The sequence below is a fragment of the Bipolaris victoriae genome, assembly GCF_000527765.1.
Source record: "Bipolaris victoriae FI3 unplaced genomic scaffold scaffold_0, whole genome shotgun sequence".
Classification (NCBI taxonomy): domain Eukaryota; kingdom Fungi; phylum Ascomycota; class Dothideomycetes; order Pleosporales; family Pleosporaceae; genus Bipolaris; species Bipolaris victoriae.
In genome coordinates, this window is record NW_014575392.1 from 69,679 (window position 1) to 85,440 (window position 15,762).

General features: G+C 51.9%; 7 protein-coding genes across 7 annotated transcripts; 4 read left to right on the top strand and 3 right to left on the bottom strand.

Moving 5' to 3' along the window:
- Positions 1–208: 208 nt before the first annotated feature.
- On the bottom strand, positions 209–910 carry COCVIDRAFT_10885 (hypothetical protein; the record flags this gene model as incomplete). The annotated part of the gene is made up of 5 exons (XM_014706969.1): positions 209–213; positions 269–419; positions 543–710; positions 789–802; positions 868–910. The coding sequence occupies 5 exons, from the start codon at positions 908–910 to the stop codon at positions 209–211; spliced, it is 381 nt and encodes a 126-aa protein (XP_014562455.1).
- Positions 911–1,712: 802 nt separating this feature from the next.
- COCVIDRAFT_32429 (hypothetical protein) lies at positions 1,713–2,468 on the bottom strand (the record flags this gene model as incomplete). Its single annotated transcript, XM_014707102.1, has 2 exons — positions 1,713–1,861; positions 1,928–2,468. The coding sequence occupies 2 exons, from the start codon at positions 2,466–2,468 to the stop codon at positions 1,713–1,715; spliced, it is 690 nt and encodes a 229-aa protein (XP_014562588.1).
- A 1,612-nt stretch (positions 2,469–4,080) lies between these two features.
- On the bottom strand, positions 4,081–6,213 carry COCVIDRAFT_10887 (hypothetical protein; the record flags this gene model as incomplete). The annotated part of the gene is made up of 1 exon (XM_014706970.1): positions 4,081–6,213. One exon carries the CDS (start codon positions 6,211–6,213, stop codon positions 4,081–4,083), a length of 2,133 nt encoding a protein of 710 aa, XP_014562456.1.
- Positions 6,214–6,714: 501 nt separating this feature from the next.
- Positions 6,715–6,900, top strand: COCVIDRAFT_83103 (hypothetical protein; the record flags this gene model as incomplete). Its single annotated transcript, XM_014707179.1, has 1 exon — positions 6,715–6,900. The coding sequence occupies one exon, from the start codon at positions 6,715–6,717 to the stop codon at positions 6,898–6,900; it is 186 nt and encodes a 61-aa protein (XP_014562665.1).
- Positions 6,901–6,975: 75 nt separating this feature from the next.
- On the top strand, positions 6,976–9,238 carry COCVIDRAFT_10888 (hypothetical protein; the record flags this gene model as incomplete). The annotated part of the gene is made up of 2 exons (XM_014706971.1): positions 6,976–7,505; positions 7,570–9,238. 2 exons carry the CDS (start codon positions 6,976–6,978, stop codon positions 9,236–9,238), a joined length of 2,199 nt encoding a protein of 732 aa, XP_014562457.1.
- A 586-nt stretch (positions 9,239–9,824) lies between these two features.
- On the top strand, positions 9,825–11,398 carry COCVIDRAFT_10889 (hypothetical protein; the record flags this gene model as incomplete). Its single annotated transcript, XM_014706972.1, has 3 exons — positions 9,825–10,001; positions 10,055–10,132; positions 10,220–11,398. 3 exons carry the CDS (start codon positions 9,825–9,827, stop codon positions 11,396–11,398), a joined length of 1,434 nt encoding a protein of 477 aa, XP_014562458.1.
- A 995-nt stretch (positions 11,399–12,393) lies between these two features.
- Positions 12,394–13,912, top strand: COCVIDRAFT_32433 (hypothetical protein; the record flags this gene model as incomplete). The annotated part of the gene is made up of 3 exons (XM_014707103.1): positions 12,394–13,315; positions 13,386–13,592; positions 13,899–13,912. 3 exons carry the CDS (start codon positions 12,394–12,396, stop codon positions 13,910–13,912), a joined length of 1,143 nt encoding a protein of 380 aa, XP_014562589.1.
- Positions 13,913–15,762: the final 1,850 nt, after the last annotated feature.

The following is a 15,762-nucleotide window of genomic DNA, read 5'->3' on the forward strand; positions in this document are numbered from 1 at the left end:
GACGTATTCTGGACTGTTAGCTCGAATGAAGAGGCACTGAGAAAGTATGATCCACACGATGAAAATCCGCACTCTGATCAATTAGATCCGATAATTCATTCTTTGATTTCTTCTCTTTCTCTCTCGACCATTCCAAGCCTACAAAACCTATCCTCACATCTCACCCTCCCTACCCCTCCTTCTTCCAAACGCGCATTTTCATCGTCGTTTAACCTAAAAAAAGTATCAACAAATCAGCGCCGCGAACCCTACAACTTCGCGCTCGTACCGTTGTAAGCAATGCACTCAATCTCGACTGGGACACCCTTTGGCAGCTGCTTAACCGCGACACAGCTGCGCGCAGGCTTGTGCGAGAAGTATTGTTCGAAGACGCCGTTCATTTCGGCGAAGTGGGCCATGTCGTCGAGGAAAACGTTGACCTAGATTTTCCCCTACCCGTCAGTAACACTATCCCTCCATAGCTAATACAGCGAGTATGTTGTAGAACCAAGCGTAGTTGCCTGTGTTTATGCTGAGAAGTAATATGGGAGTTCAAGACGCACCTTGACGACACGGTCCAGACCGACACCTGCCTCGGTGAGAATGCCCTTGATGTTCTCACAGCACATCTTGGTCTTGTCTGCGATGCTGCCTTCGATCAGGTTGCCCTTTGTGTCTGCAGGGATCTGGCCTGAGACGAAGATGCTGGGGCCGGCGATGATGGCTTGGGACTAATGAGGATATTGTGGTTAGGGCTCGTCGGATGTAAAGGTGCTTTGAAGTTCGATCGTAAGGTAGGAAGAACATACATAAGGTCCCGCAGCTGTGTTATGTTGTTAGCACTCACTCGCAACATGGATGTGTCGAGAACAAATGGGGAGGACGTACGAGGGCAGGCATTGGCAGTGGACACTTTCTTGATTTCCGACATTTTTCTTCGTTGTTCAGTCGCAATGGTTTGGAGTCCAATTGGTAATCTCGTTATCGAAGGAGTGAAGGTAGTAGTAGTAGTGGTAGCTCTCTCAACACACAAAAGTCTTGTAGTAGTAAAGAGTCGTTGAGAAGAGACAATGCGTTGCATGGGACACTTTATCTATGTCTGGAAAAACGAGGCTATTGTCGGGAAATCCGCTATGATAAGTGACTACTTGGACAGGGCCGACCGGGCGCCAAACCCCCGCTTGATAATGACCAGAGGGGCACCCAGTTGGCATTACATCAGCTGGAAGCGGTGATGATGAGGGGCATCCGCACGGTTGCTGGCGGCCGGCATCGGAGCCAATGAGCGTCGCCCCCACCTTCCCGTTTTGGGTGCTAGCGCCTGCAAGCACGCCAGCGTAGAGGGGTAAGTGTAAGATTTTTTGGTCTGGTCGGGATTTTCGCGACGGGAAAAGCAGTGTAGAACGGTTATACGATGAGCAGCACTTACGTGGCAGGTGAAGAGTACGCTAAGTAGAGTGTATATTTGATAAGATACGTGTAGTGGGTATAAGTAGAACATTGTCAAAAAGGTGCCTGCCAGGATGTGGTTCGTATGCTTCCTCTAATCCTTTCACGAAAAGACATATCTTTGTTGCCGTGTACTCTGGATAAACATCCAAAACCAAATAAACACCACCCAAATGCGATGATTGCTGTCTATGGCCTGTCATGTGTTTTGTACCACCTCGGATCCAATGTGCTAGAATCGAATTTAAAATCGAGAGCTGAGCTCGGGACCTGGAATGGCCTCTCTACTGCTCAGACTTTGCAAGGAGTGTGTATACTGGTGCGTTGAGCTTATCACGGCCCTTTAGGAAAGCGACCTCGTCAAGGAAGAGGTATCCAACAACTGTTCCGCCAAGCTTCGTAACGAGGGATCCCGCAGCAACTGCAGAGCCGCCTACATCTCAATTAGCGTCGATGCCATCACAAAAGGCTCGTGCTGAGCCTAGCAGTCTTTACATACCAGTCGCAATGATGTCGTCAACAACGAGCACCTTCTGGCCGCTCTTTACGGCATCGGTCTGCATCTGAAAGAAATCGCTTCCATACTCTTTCTCGTATTCCGCGGTCTCGCAGGGACCGGGCAGCTTTCCCTTCTTGCGCACTGGCACAAAGCTGGCGCCGATTCTCAGCGCCAGACTGGGGCCAAACAAGAATCCGCGCGCATCCAGTCCGACAACCACATCGGGCTTGCCGGATGCGCTGAAGTGCTGTTCGACAGCGAGTTCCAGTCCGCGTACCAGGCTCTCGTGTAGCTGTGGGTTTGCGAACAAGGGCATAATATCTTCGAAGAGGACGCCCGGCTGGGGAAAGTCTGGGAATTGGCGCAATGACGACTTCAGCGTGCTTTTAAGACTGGCGAGTTCGGCGGCGGCGGAGGAACCGGAGGTGGAGAGTCCGCCTTGGGAGGTGCCATTGTTGGTGGACTCGACGTGGGAGTTGGCGGGGGCAGTGGTGTTGACCGAGTTGGATTGGGCGGCGGCGGAGTCGTGGGGAGCAGACATTATGAAGGAAGGGGGAGGGGGTCCCAGAGAGATAAGTAGTAATGGCTGGGTCTAGTCTGGGGAGGGGGGTGGTGAGATAGGGCTAGGTAGAGGCTGCCGATTAGAGGGGGGGACGAGTGGTCAAGGCTGGGGGGCTGGCTGGCTGGCTTGCTGCCATGTAATGCTGTCAGCTTCGGGAGACAGGACAAGGTGCGCAACGAGTACCCAGCGCCAAAGACAGTCTGTCGACTCTGAGTCGAAGCAGGAAAAAAAAAGTTAGCCCTGGTGCAAAGCGGTCCGGCGTATACCAGCACACAGGCCCATGGCGAATAGAAGGGCGGGGTGGGCGTAGTGGCGCCCCACCCGGTCTAGCCCGTTGCGCCGAGTAGGTAGCACACGGTTTCAGTCGTGCCGGCGCCTGTACACCACCACCACCACGACGCCTCTCGCCAGTGCCCGCTCCAGCAGTACTTTACAGCAGTCCTCCCTGCCTGCATTGGCGTCTTGGGGTGTGTCTCGAATCACGCCTGCGGCCCACCTGTACATACTTTGCATGTCGACGTCAGGATACATGGACGACCGGGGGAGCTAGGAGTCATATCGAGCGCCAAAGAGGGCTTGCCTCAACAGATTCTTTGCTCCCTCGACAGCCACGCCTCAAGCCGCCTTGGTCGTCGTCCATCTGGTTGCGCGCCCTCGACAAGCACGACAAGACGGCAAGCACGACAAGCACGACAAGCACGACGCGCCTCCCCTTTTTTTTCTTTACTCTTCCTAGGTTGACATGTCATCCATTGCATGATACGTGGGCCTCACGTCACTGCCAGCTTTCTTCACGTCGAGCAAGGCATGGGCCAAACCATATTCCCCACGTACTCGTAACAGCCTGTATGGTGTGTGAGTGTGTGTGGCTAATGCGGCCTACCCTACGGCGGTGAGACGTTCTAGAAGGTCGAGCGGGAAGCATGGGACAGGTGTGCGCTTACTTTGCAACCCTTCCACTCATCACCATGCTAGCACATCACCTCTTCCCAGCAAACCAACTCTTGGTGAACCAGTAGCCTTGACCCTCACAGCCAGCCGGGTAATCTTCGTCTGACTAAGCGGCTTAGCTTTCGAGCACGTTGGCCTCATCGGAACAATGCTCTCGGCTTGGGAGCCACTGATAGTTTGATTTACGCGTCCTCGCAGCTCGCAGGCCCTTTGTCCCCACAACAAGTCGTGGCTTGCATATGCAACTGCACCCCGTCCAAAACAGTCGCCCCGTATTCTGCTGTACCGCAGCTTCCTTATTCTCAACGTTCCAAGGTTCGCCGGCACACTTGTCATGCACTCGTTCATTGCGCCATCGACCAACTGATATTATCATGACACATTGAAGCAGTCTCTGCGCTTGTTCCTGAGACAAAGACGCGTGTCACCTAGCAAACAACTACCATGGCAATAACACGGGTTTATGGATCAAAACATTGCTCTAGAAGCTCAGGAAAAGGTGGGTATATAGTACTGTTTAATATGCCGCTAAATCTGCGGATCCGTCCCATGCCAGACTAGAAGGAACCACCACTACACACTCAAACCCACGACTTTTGTTCTCTACCCGTTCGCAATAGCCAAAGGTAACAGCATTGATTTAACCCCAGACCTCCATGTTGTTCACAATGCACTCCTCATCAGTCCTCTTCTTCAGCGACCCAACCACATAGACCTTCTCGCCATACTCTTGCAATCGATCCATGGTAGTTCTGACGTCCTCTTGTTTCACAACAAGCACCATGCCGAGACCCGTGTTGAAGGTTCTCGCAAATTCCGTATGCTCCATCCGGCCCGCTTTCTTCAACCACTTGAAGACGTCTAGAAGGGGCCATGATTTCGCATCCAGTTCGGCCGTTAGGGTCTTCGGCAACATGCGCGGGATATTCTCAAGCAGGCCGCCACCCGTAATGTGGGCCATACCCTTAATCAAGCCCCGCCGGGCTACAGCTAGCAGCGGCTTGACGTAGATCTTGGTTGGTGTCAGGAGAGCGGTTCCTAGATTCTCACCGGAGCTCCAAGGACAAGTGTCCAGGTATGACATGCCCTGCGCCTCAACGATCCTTCGCACAAGCGAAAAGCCGTTCGAGTGGACTCCACTTGATGCAAGACCCAAGAGCACGTCACCCTCGCCCATGGAAGCTGTGTCCGGCAATATCGTTGCGCCCTGCTTGATGGCGCCAATGGCTGCTCCACCTGCGTCATATTCACCCTTTTGATAGATACCAGGCATCTCTGCAGTCTCACCACCCACAAGAGCGCACGCTGATTGCCGGCAGCCATTGGCGACGCCCTCGACAAATTTTGCTGCACCCTCGACATCGAGCTTGCTGCAAGCGTAGTAATCGAGGAACATGAGTGGTTCCGCACCCTGTACGACAAGATCATTGACGTTCATGGCAACAAGGTCGATTCCAACCGTATCATGCTTGCCCATTTCAAAAGCAATCTTGACCTTTGTGCCGATTCCATCGATGGCACCCACAAGAATCGGGGCCTCTTTGTATCCAGCCGCCTGCAGATCGAGCAGCCCGCCAAATCCACCAATCTTGCCATCCGCTCCAGGTCGCTTTGTGCTGGCAGTCAGTGCCTTGATCTGCTTGACGAGCTCATTTCCTGCATCGATGCTGACACCAGAGGATGCATATGTCAATGCCTCGCCGGCTGGCTGTGGTGTCTTGGTAGGACGAGTGACGACAGTGCCCTCTTCTGCTATCTCAAGGAGCTTCCAATCGCACGCTATGCCCTCTTTTTTGAACTCTTGCAAAAGATGCTCGGCAATCTTGTCAAAGTTTTCTGTTGCAAGAGCCAGTATCGTCGGGCCAGCACCTGAGAGGCAGATGCCCAACAGTCCGGGATGCGATTGCGGCGTGACAGATTGGAGGATCTGGGTAAGTCCAGGGATCAAGCCACTCCGGTATGGCTGGTGGAGCTTGTCTTGCATGGCTGTGTAGATCATGTCAGGGTCAGGTGTGGCTTGACCGAGGGCAGTCGTCAAGACAGCCAGGCGCTGCATGTTGAAGATGGCATCTTTTCTTGAATAGGAATCCGGCAATACGGCGCGTGCCTTTGCCGTGGACACTTCGAATTGTGGAACTATGCATACACACTTGATGGCGGGCGACCAGTTGAACTTTGTGTAGTGTCCGATGTTCAGAGGAGGCTCGGGCGGGCGGAGACCGGTATCTATGCCTCCCGCAGGCTGGGGCAAGACTTCGCTAAGCGGGATCTCAAGGCGCTCCGTGTCTTCGGGCGAGAGTTCATTTAAATAAGTACCGACAAAACCTCCATAGAGCGCTGCCGCGACGTTATCGGGGTGTCGCTCTTCCATCAGGCAATAGTCGAGCATGCGCGCCCTTGACAGATTGAGATTGCCCACTTCGTTGGCCAAATGCACACCTGCCACAATGGCTGCCGCTGAGGAACCCAGGCCTCGCCCTAGGGGTATGGGGTTCTTGACATGTACGTGTGTCTCGGAGGGAAAGTCGCGGACGCCATGGCAACGGAGGACGTATACGGCTGTTCGTGTGATGAGATTGTCCTGCGCATTGAGGGGGACATCTTCAGCGCCTACGCCTTCATATGTTACTCTGCAATTGAGCGCATGTTCAGACTTGTCTTTTTTGGTGACGGTGACCTCGAGTTCGAGGTAAAGGTTGAGCGCAAGACCGATAACGTCGAAGCCGGGGCCAATGTTGGCTGACGAGCAGGGCACCTTGATCAAAGTAGTCATTCTGGGCCAGAAAGCGCCTGAGGCTTGACGTGAATTTCTTGGATGAGCCACGCAAAAAAGTTGGGCTCACACCTGAGAGATGAAAAAGATGGCGCGGGGCTCCGACGCCGACGCCGACGCCGGCCGCGCGGGGTACCTCCGGCTGCGCACCGCCACGCTCACCTCCAGCCTCACCTCATGTGTGGGCCCCCCTTGTAACCACGACCAAGATGTGATATCTAACATCTCCCGCAGCTATCTTGTCTTTGGTTTCTGCCTCGTTGCGATCCCCGGTCTGCAGAGTCTCTTCTAGTCCTAGGCGTCAGCCCTTTTTGCGGCGATCAATGACCCTGTGGCGTCACGCATGGGGCGCCAGGCATCAACATCGACAGCCTGGTCCGACAGGATGCATGCAAAGACGGACAGCGCATTGTGACTGCCTTGCGTTGGAAGTGAATTCGGACTAGCGTCTCCTATTACAGTCATACAGCTGTGACTCTCTGATAGGTCTATGCCATCACAATGTGCAGCAAGGAGGCCTCCAATTGCATAGGCAGCACCGCAGCCTCACCGGTGAGATTAGTTACACTTGGCTTATGCGAAGTACTTCAAGCTGGCCTTGCAGCTTCATCGACCTTTCTCTCACTCACCTTTTCATCAATTGAGCGCCCTTATCGAAGTAAAGGGTTTCCCTGGGCCACCTCATAGCCTTTGTATAAGAAGTCGGTTTAGATCCGCAACCCTCCTACATTCACAACCGTCACTCAAAAAGCAAACGGATCGATGGAGTTGGACAAAGGAACATTCGAGCGCCAGCAATGGAGGCGAGAATCGCGGGATCGAGGTCGCCGAGACCGATCGTCATCAGTCTCATCCACGTCTTCGGGTGATAACGAGCCCAAGCTGAACGGCATCAAACATATTCTGGTCAATGGAAAGAGCAAACCTAATGGGGTGGCCAAAGAGAAGAGCGAAGAGGACGATGAGCCTTGCGAGCCAGGAATGAAGAATGGCCTCAAGCACTTTTATTCTGGCAAAGAAGACAAGAAAGGGCGCTTCCAATGGCAGGAAGAGCTTCCTGAGGATGTGGGCGACCCTGCCGAGAATGAGAAGACCGCAAAATGGGCACTTCTCGTGCGAAATGTCAAAGTCTACAATGACCCGCGCCGCGTGTTGTCCATGCACTCGATTGTCGTGCAGAGTCCACTCCTCAAGAAACTCCTCGTCAAGGTACTGAAAGGCTACCCTGGAGTGACTGTTGGTCTCAATCGTCTTGAGTTTACTGGAAAATTTGAACCCCTCATCCATCGCTGGTAAGATAGTCTCCCGTACTCTTCGGCTTGTTGTAGACTATCCACAAACTAACACCATGTGCAGGACTGAATTGCAGGCCGCCATTGCCAAGCTCAGCGACGAAACAGAAGAGCAGCGCACAACAAAAGCACACGCCGAGCTTCTACAGGGCATCCTAACAAAAGAATTCAAGAACATGATCGACACTTCACAAGATATGAAGAGTAAACGAGTCATGACTTTCGAACATCTTTGGACGCTTTTCCAGCCAGGATCGGTTGTATTCGCCCGACAAGACGGTCAGGAAACAGCACTATCCTTGGTGGAGACGCGCTATGGTCAAGATTGTAATGGTATACCTTGCTTCTGGGCAACTTGCAAGTACGTGGACTGGGATGGCGCCAAGTTTGGAACCAACAAGATCAACTTGTCCATTTCAATCTATACCGGAACACGCGCTATCACTTCCCTTCGCGTTTATCCCATCGAATTTCATCCTGAAGGCGACGCTATCCGCGCTCGCCTTATTGAGCGCGGAGCCAAAACTGAGGAGCTTGCTGGTGCTAATTATCGAGCTTACCAGGGTGTCGCTTGGAGGAAAGGCCAGTTCGGCACAAAGGACAAGTACAATGTCAAAGGTCGGATCGTGATCGATACGTACGGCTGGAATCGCTTTAACCCGACGCACTCAATCTTTGTTGCTCCACTCAACCAGAAAGAGCCTGCCGATTCAGCGTCTCGCTGCAATGGAGACGGATACGATTCTGAGAACGAGCAAGAAGAGGAAGAAGATGACGATCTCGACGGAGACGACAGCGGAATGCCTATCGACGGCGCTTTCGCGGACGAAGACGATGTGGCAAAGCATGCACCCTTGACTCCGGAGCAGAAGCTCATTTGCTCGCCTCTGCTGCGCGGGTACAGTCTAAAGAACAAACTTTGGCTGAACTTTTTCGTCAACTGTGTCAAGGATATCGAATGGCAGACTGATGCATTTGATAGGCTAGTATTGCCAAAGAACCAGAAGGAACTGATTCTGGGCTTCACTGAGTCCCAACGAAAGTTCCGCGACAGCTTCGACGATGTTATTGAAGGCAAGGGTAAGGGCATGATTGTTCTACTATGTGGCCCGCCCGGTGTTGGTAAAACTCTCACCAGCGAGTCGGTTGCCGAAGAGATGAAGGTTCCACTCTATATGATGAGCGCTGGAGATCTCGGCTTCGATCCCCGAAGGCTGGAGGGCAATCTGCAAGACATTCTTGAGATGTGTAGTCGCTGGAACGCCGTTCTTCTGCTCGACGAGGCGGATGTCTTCCTAGAACAGCGTTCGCTTCACGAGCTCGAGCGCAACAAGTTGGTCTCCATCTTCCTTCGCGTCTTGGAGTACTACGAGGGTACGATGTTTCTTACCACCAACCGCGTCCAAACATTCGATCCGGCTTTCCAGTCACGTATCCACATTTCACTTGACTACCCTGGTCTTACTGTGGAATCACGCAAGACTGTATGGAAAAACTTTTTGGACTCTTCGTCGCAAGAACACACCATCTCCAAGTCTCAACTTATGGATCTTGCACGCATGGATCTGAACGGTCGTCAAGTCAAAAACATCCTCAAGATAGCTCGACTACTCGCAAGTCGCAAAGAAGAAAAGCTCAGTTACGACCATATCATCACTACAATGGATGTCACTCAACATCTCCACAACGAGACCCAGTTTAGTGAGCGCACTAAGGGTACTTTGTATGGATGAATGACACTTTGAATGTCATATACCAGTCACAATGGCTATATGTACCTTAGAATGGACAGTTGGGTGGCGCTGACAAATTTTCTGGAGTTTATGTGCGGGTGGAGGTCATTAGATTTCGTTTTCGATGATGGGCAATGGTTCCTGGTTTCAAGTTCTGGTACTCATGTCAAACCCCTTCATTCTCGATGGCTGATTTTAGCTTCACATGACGTGACACCATGGTACAAACTTATTTTACTCATTCACTTTTCCTTATTTACCTTGATTTTGCCAAGATCACTCACTCTTCATACTCTCCATTGAAAAGCTTGTTTCGACTCATCGTTTTCGAAAAAAACAGTGTGGTAGACCTCGCTGATCTTTCTATCTGGCACCATACCATTTGGTTTCAATGCACGACGCTCTTTCGAGCGGGCGAGGCTACTCTACGAGCTCTGAAAGTTCTTAGAGGTTGTTGAAAAGGTGGGCATATAATCAATACAATCAGTCTCACCCTTTCTTAATAACTTCTCACAGCGCTATCTCACGACAGGTTGTTGGATAGTCACATTAGGCCAATCACTTAGTCGTCTGTGCACTCTCTGACATGAGCAACCAAGCTGCACACGGTAGATCTATGCCTGATCAGCCAAACCGCGAAGTTGATGACAAAACTAATCGCGAAACTAACCCTGAGGCGAATGCTTTGCATGGCCAATTCCAAGCCGAGCAATATCAGACTAGTGCGTACTTTGGGCAAGGCGGTAGCGCAGGTACACCCATGGTAAGCTACAGATATATGCAATATTCAGTTGAAATTTATCTGACACTACGCAGTTCGGTCCTAGTGACAACGGAAGTCAGCCCGCGTATTACCCAGATCCTAGAGCGTCCATGATGCCCAGCGTACACAATGTACATTCGCAGGAGCAAGATCTATCCCGGGTACCTTCATGAGCTAGATCACATGTTTTCAAGCAAACAAGACTGACAGAAGGCTAGGGAAGCAATGGAATGTTCTCCATTCCTATCCAGAACTCCTTTTCACCGGATATACACTACGGGCTCCCATATCCTCTGTCGAACCAAAATACATTCATACATACACCTGGGCTCAATCCCAACACACCATCGGGTTTTGCCCAGTACTCGCCATCTATGAACCCAGGATATCCAGATCCCACAACCGGGCCACCCTTGAGCAAACCATGGCCTCAGTCTGCGTCACCGCCCTCCCAGCCGTCCGTCCCATTCTGGGGCTACCAATTCCAAAACTTCGGGCAAGTGAACGCATACCTGAACGAAGTATGCTGGTTCCCCTCCATGGACCGCTACGGCTTCCCGCAAACTGGCGAACAATACAAATTCCACCTTGAAAGGATCTGCATCGCTCTCCGCAATATCTCTCAAGTCTGGGACGTACAAAGCGCACCCTGGCAGTTCGGAAAATTCATTCCAAAAGGCGAATGGACGGATCCCCGCGACATCGAGGCTATAGCACACACCGTCGTGTACACGACAATGCGCATACACGTCTCGGGCGTGACCGACTTTGCCCAGCGACGCTCCATCGACCTCATATCGCTCAACAGCGAAGACATAGACTTCACCTTCCCCCAACGCATCCACTTCGTCGCGTGTCTACTGAGCCACTCCAAAGCCATCGCAGCGGAAGTCATGGCAAGAGTGAATATAGAAAAGTACGTTGCGCTACCCATCACATGCTTGCGCTCGTTCCACCCCTTCAACACCAAATGGCTCGAGGTGTCGCCGGAGGAAAAGAGGGGCTGGACAGAAGTCAAACCCTATCTGGGGACCGGGTTCACGCATCCGACGCCAGAGGTTCGCGAGCAGTTGACGGCTATTTCGCTGGCGCGGTATCAGCAGGCGTATGCTGCGAGGCAGGCGCGCGAGGCGAGTGCTGCTGCGCTGGTGATTGCGAATCAAAAGATGGTACAACCACCTGCGCAGCATGATGCAGGTGGGCACCGTAGGTATTCGACGGCTGCAAGTCCGGAGGCTCAGGATAGTCCTATGGGGGGTGGCCAGGCACGCGGACAACCGCCTACTCGCCTTGCGCTGTCGGGGAGTAACGAGCATTTGCGAAATGTTGCGAGATATCGGGCTCAGAGCTTTGGTGATGGAGGACATCACTCTCCGGATTTGCCGGACATGCAATAGGCATGTTTTGCTTTTGGTTCTGATTGAAATTTCTGAATTGATAGCATTGAGGTATGATCGCTTACTGGTCCCTCTTTATTGCGGTTGCATATATGAACTTGGCGGCGCTGGGTAAACTGGGGCTACTGCCATATACGTATATACAACAAAGCGTTTCCTTATACATACTTAACATCATTGCCCATTTGCATGACAATTCGCCTGTGAGCTAACCTTTATACGGAGCGTCCAATAGCGTAAAGTATTTATATTGGTGTGCGCGAGAACTATAGAAGTCATGGGGGGTGCAAGTCATGTTGCTTCGCTCTTTGTTCTCGTAAGCGATGGCGTCGAAAAGCGGAAGTTCTTTGCAAGGGCATCCCTAGTTGGTACCGGAAAACATCTAGATCTACAAGATCTACCTTCTAGATGCGATAGATCTGTGTGATATTTATCATCAGCGTCGTGAGACTTGATCAAGTGCGTGGTGTCATGCAAGGCGATGAACTCAGTTCCCAATATTAATTGGCTGTGCAGTCCTTCTACGGAAGGGTCAGGGTCCGCTTTACAGATATGGGGTACAACGCCTTTTTGTTGGCTTTCCTGCAAGATTTTCGGGTGAATCTGGGGCTTTGATGGCTGTGGTTATATGAGATCTGGATAACCAATGAGACGGCAGGTAATGGTGAGGTGAATGTGAAAGGCGCCTTCCTCAGTTTTGCCCACCCAAACTATCAGCCCCCCACGGAATCTTGTCGCACCCTCTTATACGCAAATCCTAGACCCCTCGAGTGATTGGAGCATTTCCGCCATTGACTACAATCACATGCAACCAGTGTCGCGTCACTGATACCGAACGATATTGCTTCGTCGTCACTGCGGTCTTGCCCCTCCGTCGTCCTTACCCATCACAAATGACGTCGTCGCAAGGAGCATCAGTTTCTCAGAGGCAAGACATCTCATCCATTACAGTGATGATTCTACAGAATTGTACCTTCCCTAGCTTCATGCCAAACATGGTACCGCATGCTGCAGGCACATCTGAGGCAAATATAGGCGACACGCAGACTCGCTTTCCAGAACCGACACTTCAAGAACATGGCCCGGTTTCTGGAACGGCTCTTGCTCACCCTTATCCTTCTGGTAGCGCGCACTCGTTTCCAGCTCCGTATGGCAGCCCACCGCCTCACCGCATAGAGTCCTTACCCTCACCTGCCATGGCCAACAATGCGCCTGAACTCAGCTCTTGTATGACGGAGGGCAACGAAATCTCCTATGCAAGCAAGATATCAGGTGGTGGCCAACCTGCTCTGCCGCAGCATGTGATAAACCATCCACCAGCTGGGAAGACGATACAGGCCACACCGGTTTCGCCAAAAGCCTCGGGCGTAAAGTCCAGTCGTCTCCCTTCAAGCAATGTTCCGAGAAAAGCACCACTTCGAGGCAATTCGGGCTCGTCAAAATCGCCGTCCCAACACACAAATCGGAAGATTTCGAAGCCCAGACAAACGCAACTGAGTAGCCAACCAGAAAGTTCTACCGATACTGCAACACCAACACAAAAGCGTCGCCGAGTCCCAACTAAAAGATGCCAGAGCATTACAAGACAGAGCCCGGTAGTGCTAATTAAGGTGGGGAGGAGTGGGAAAGGGACGAAGAAAGACGATATTCAAGAGAGCAGGGACGACCAGAAAGAAGAGGGGGGGTCGAGAAAGAAGAGAAAGGGCAATGAGCATGAGAACGATGCCACCAGAACTACTGTGTCAGGCAGGGTACCTGGCGAAGGTAGGAATATAACAAAAAACTTTCTCCAAGGGACAAAAATAGTCAGATCGACCTATGTACCTTCGTCACTCCTTCCAAACCGCACTGTCAGGCGACGCCCAATGTATGACTACGACGTGCCTCTAGAACTAGAAGGCATACGTCAAGCTCTCGGTAAGAACGCATCCTGTCACCTTACTTATACATATATCCAAGCTAACGCATCTTCTTTTCTCCTCACCAGGTCCCGACGACTGGAACGAATACGTCTACCTCATGGAAGCCCTCTGGCTCAACAAAGTCACAGCCCACGAATTCGAACAAGGCGCTAAACCGCTGTTCCAGTTTCACCTCGAGGGCATGCGCAAGAGGATGAATAGCGTTATGGTGGTCAAGATGATAATGCCGCGACTGGAGCAGGTACGGGAGGAACTGATGGCCATGTCGAGTGGTGAAGTGGAGTCAAGGGAAGGGGTGGATTGTGATGGGAGGATGTGAGCTGGGGGGTAGATGCAGGGCTGCCCCGTTGGGGATCGCTGTGTAACCCCGCGCGCTTGCGCGTCCTGGCTAGCGGAACCGAGTTCATCGGAGAAGGTACCTGGATGTACTTGTGTAAGGGTGTTTGGGGGTCGTACTGGGGTTGTTGTCGGGCACTCCGACGTGAGACTCATGGTGGGTGCGATTGTAGCCTTGTGATCATCTTTTCTATTGCAAAGATGGATACGAAAGTGTTTTTTTTTCTTTGGCAATATCTGAGCGGTTCCACGGTGAGACCTTTTGTAATGGGTTCTTTTCACACGATGAAGTTATTCACAAAAGGTAGGCTATCCAGGAATATCGGTTATAGTAACAAAAGAGATTCGAGGCAGATAGACGGAAATCATGATCTCCGTGTTGGACGGACATCGTTTTACTTGGCCATCGAGTAAACTTCCGTGTACCATGTAGTGATGTGTCAAGAAGAAGCTAGCCCAGGGTGATCATGTTAACGAGCTTGGATAAGAATAGAAAGTATCTTTTTTTTTTCATTTCGGTCTCTTCGGATCGAAGTAGTAGTATAGTGACACATAGTGGGTCGTGCATGTGTATGTGTGTGTATACTTAGTAGTAGGCTTTTCCTAGCGCTATTGCTAGACGACACTGAGCTGTAAAGACTCTAGATCGCGCTGCAGTTACTGACTACTGCACCTGCAGATGCGGCTCTTTGTAGTGGTAAAGGGTCTAGAATGTGATTGTAGGAATTCCCTTGTACCGACTACCGATATCACGAGCCGATTGCCCATGTGGGTTCTACGTCAAGTGCCGTGCGATCCGTACAGGTTTCCTCCGAGGAAGGTCGATAAAGTCGACTGAAGGGTCTCGACGCGCTAGTATGAGGAGAACTCTCGAGCGAGACTATCAAGAGGAACTACCAAGAGAAGCTATCGAGGGGCAAAGATCTTGGGACTCAAGCTTATTTGCGGCTATCTGGTAGGAATCGAGATAACTGTGAGATAACGTCCCAGTTGGGTAATCCGGAGGCCGCCGTTGGGACACCGGAGCTGTGGGGTAGTATCGGGGTAGCTAGCACTGGCCAGTACGCAACCTCGAGATCCACTTGAGCAAGGCATCTCGTAAACTCGAAAACCCGTACTAGCCGCGCGGTTAGGCAGAGTCTGGCAGGCGATTCCAGAATGCCCAGTGAATAGCATTTTCTGATGCGACAAGGTAGTATAGTTCTACGTAATAGAATGTTCGCACGTGAGATGCAAAAGGTTGTGCGGTGGTTCCATGCGAGACGGGGCTGCATTACTTGGATCAGCATGTGCGGCCGTCCTGACATGCATAAGTACCGCGGCCGTTGGATGATTAAACGGCCGTATTGTAACCTGTTTTTTCATCGTACGTTTGCATATTGCGAAACACCACTGGGTTGCATTGCCAAGCACGTGAGCAAAAGTCTTTCTCCACATCGCACGACTCGGGCCCAGTCGTCGATGCTGGGAGACGAGCTGGAGAAAAGTTTGGAGGCGTCCCCACAGCAAACGTGCGTGTGCGTCCGTGCAAAGCAACATCTCTCATGTCTATTGGTCCGGAAAAGCAGACGGTCTCAAGCTTTTGCCGTCGTCTTGATTGTTGGGACAAGAGGAATCAAGGTGCCCAAGGCCGTCGCCGCGCGTACGCCATTTCTCTAGCTAGCTCGTCTGGTCGTGGCGGTAAGCGACGCCTCTTTTGCGCTCGTATGGCCATGTGCATCTTTTGCAAGCTCTCCCCTCCATAAGCGCATTATCACCGATAGAGAGGTGGCGGCTGGCGGACGGCGGGTATCGCGCGATACAGTACGATCGTGAGCTGATGTTTCAGAGACGCAAATGGCGGCTAAAGTGCTCGTTGGTATGGCCAAGTACAGTCAAGTACATAATAGATGGAGGTGTGTGATCGGAGTGGTAGCAGTACCCTGGCCTGCTCACTCCCCAGCGGTCGCTAAAGCATGTGCCGAGAAATTAGCGGGTGACGGGTGAGGCAAGCAATGTGATGATCGTGCCGCTAAGCATGTCGTTCCAACAAGCCCTCTCCCGCTCCCGACAAGCCTCAGCCAATATGGCACCAAGCTCGCCGCGAGGGTGCCTTAATTCTTGGAC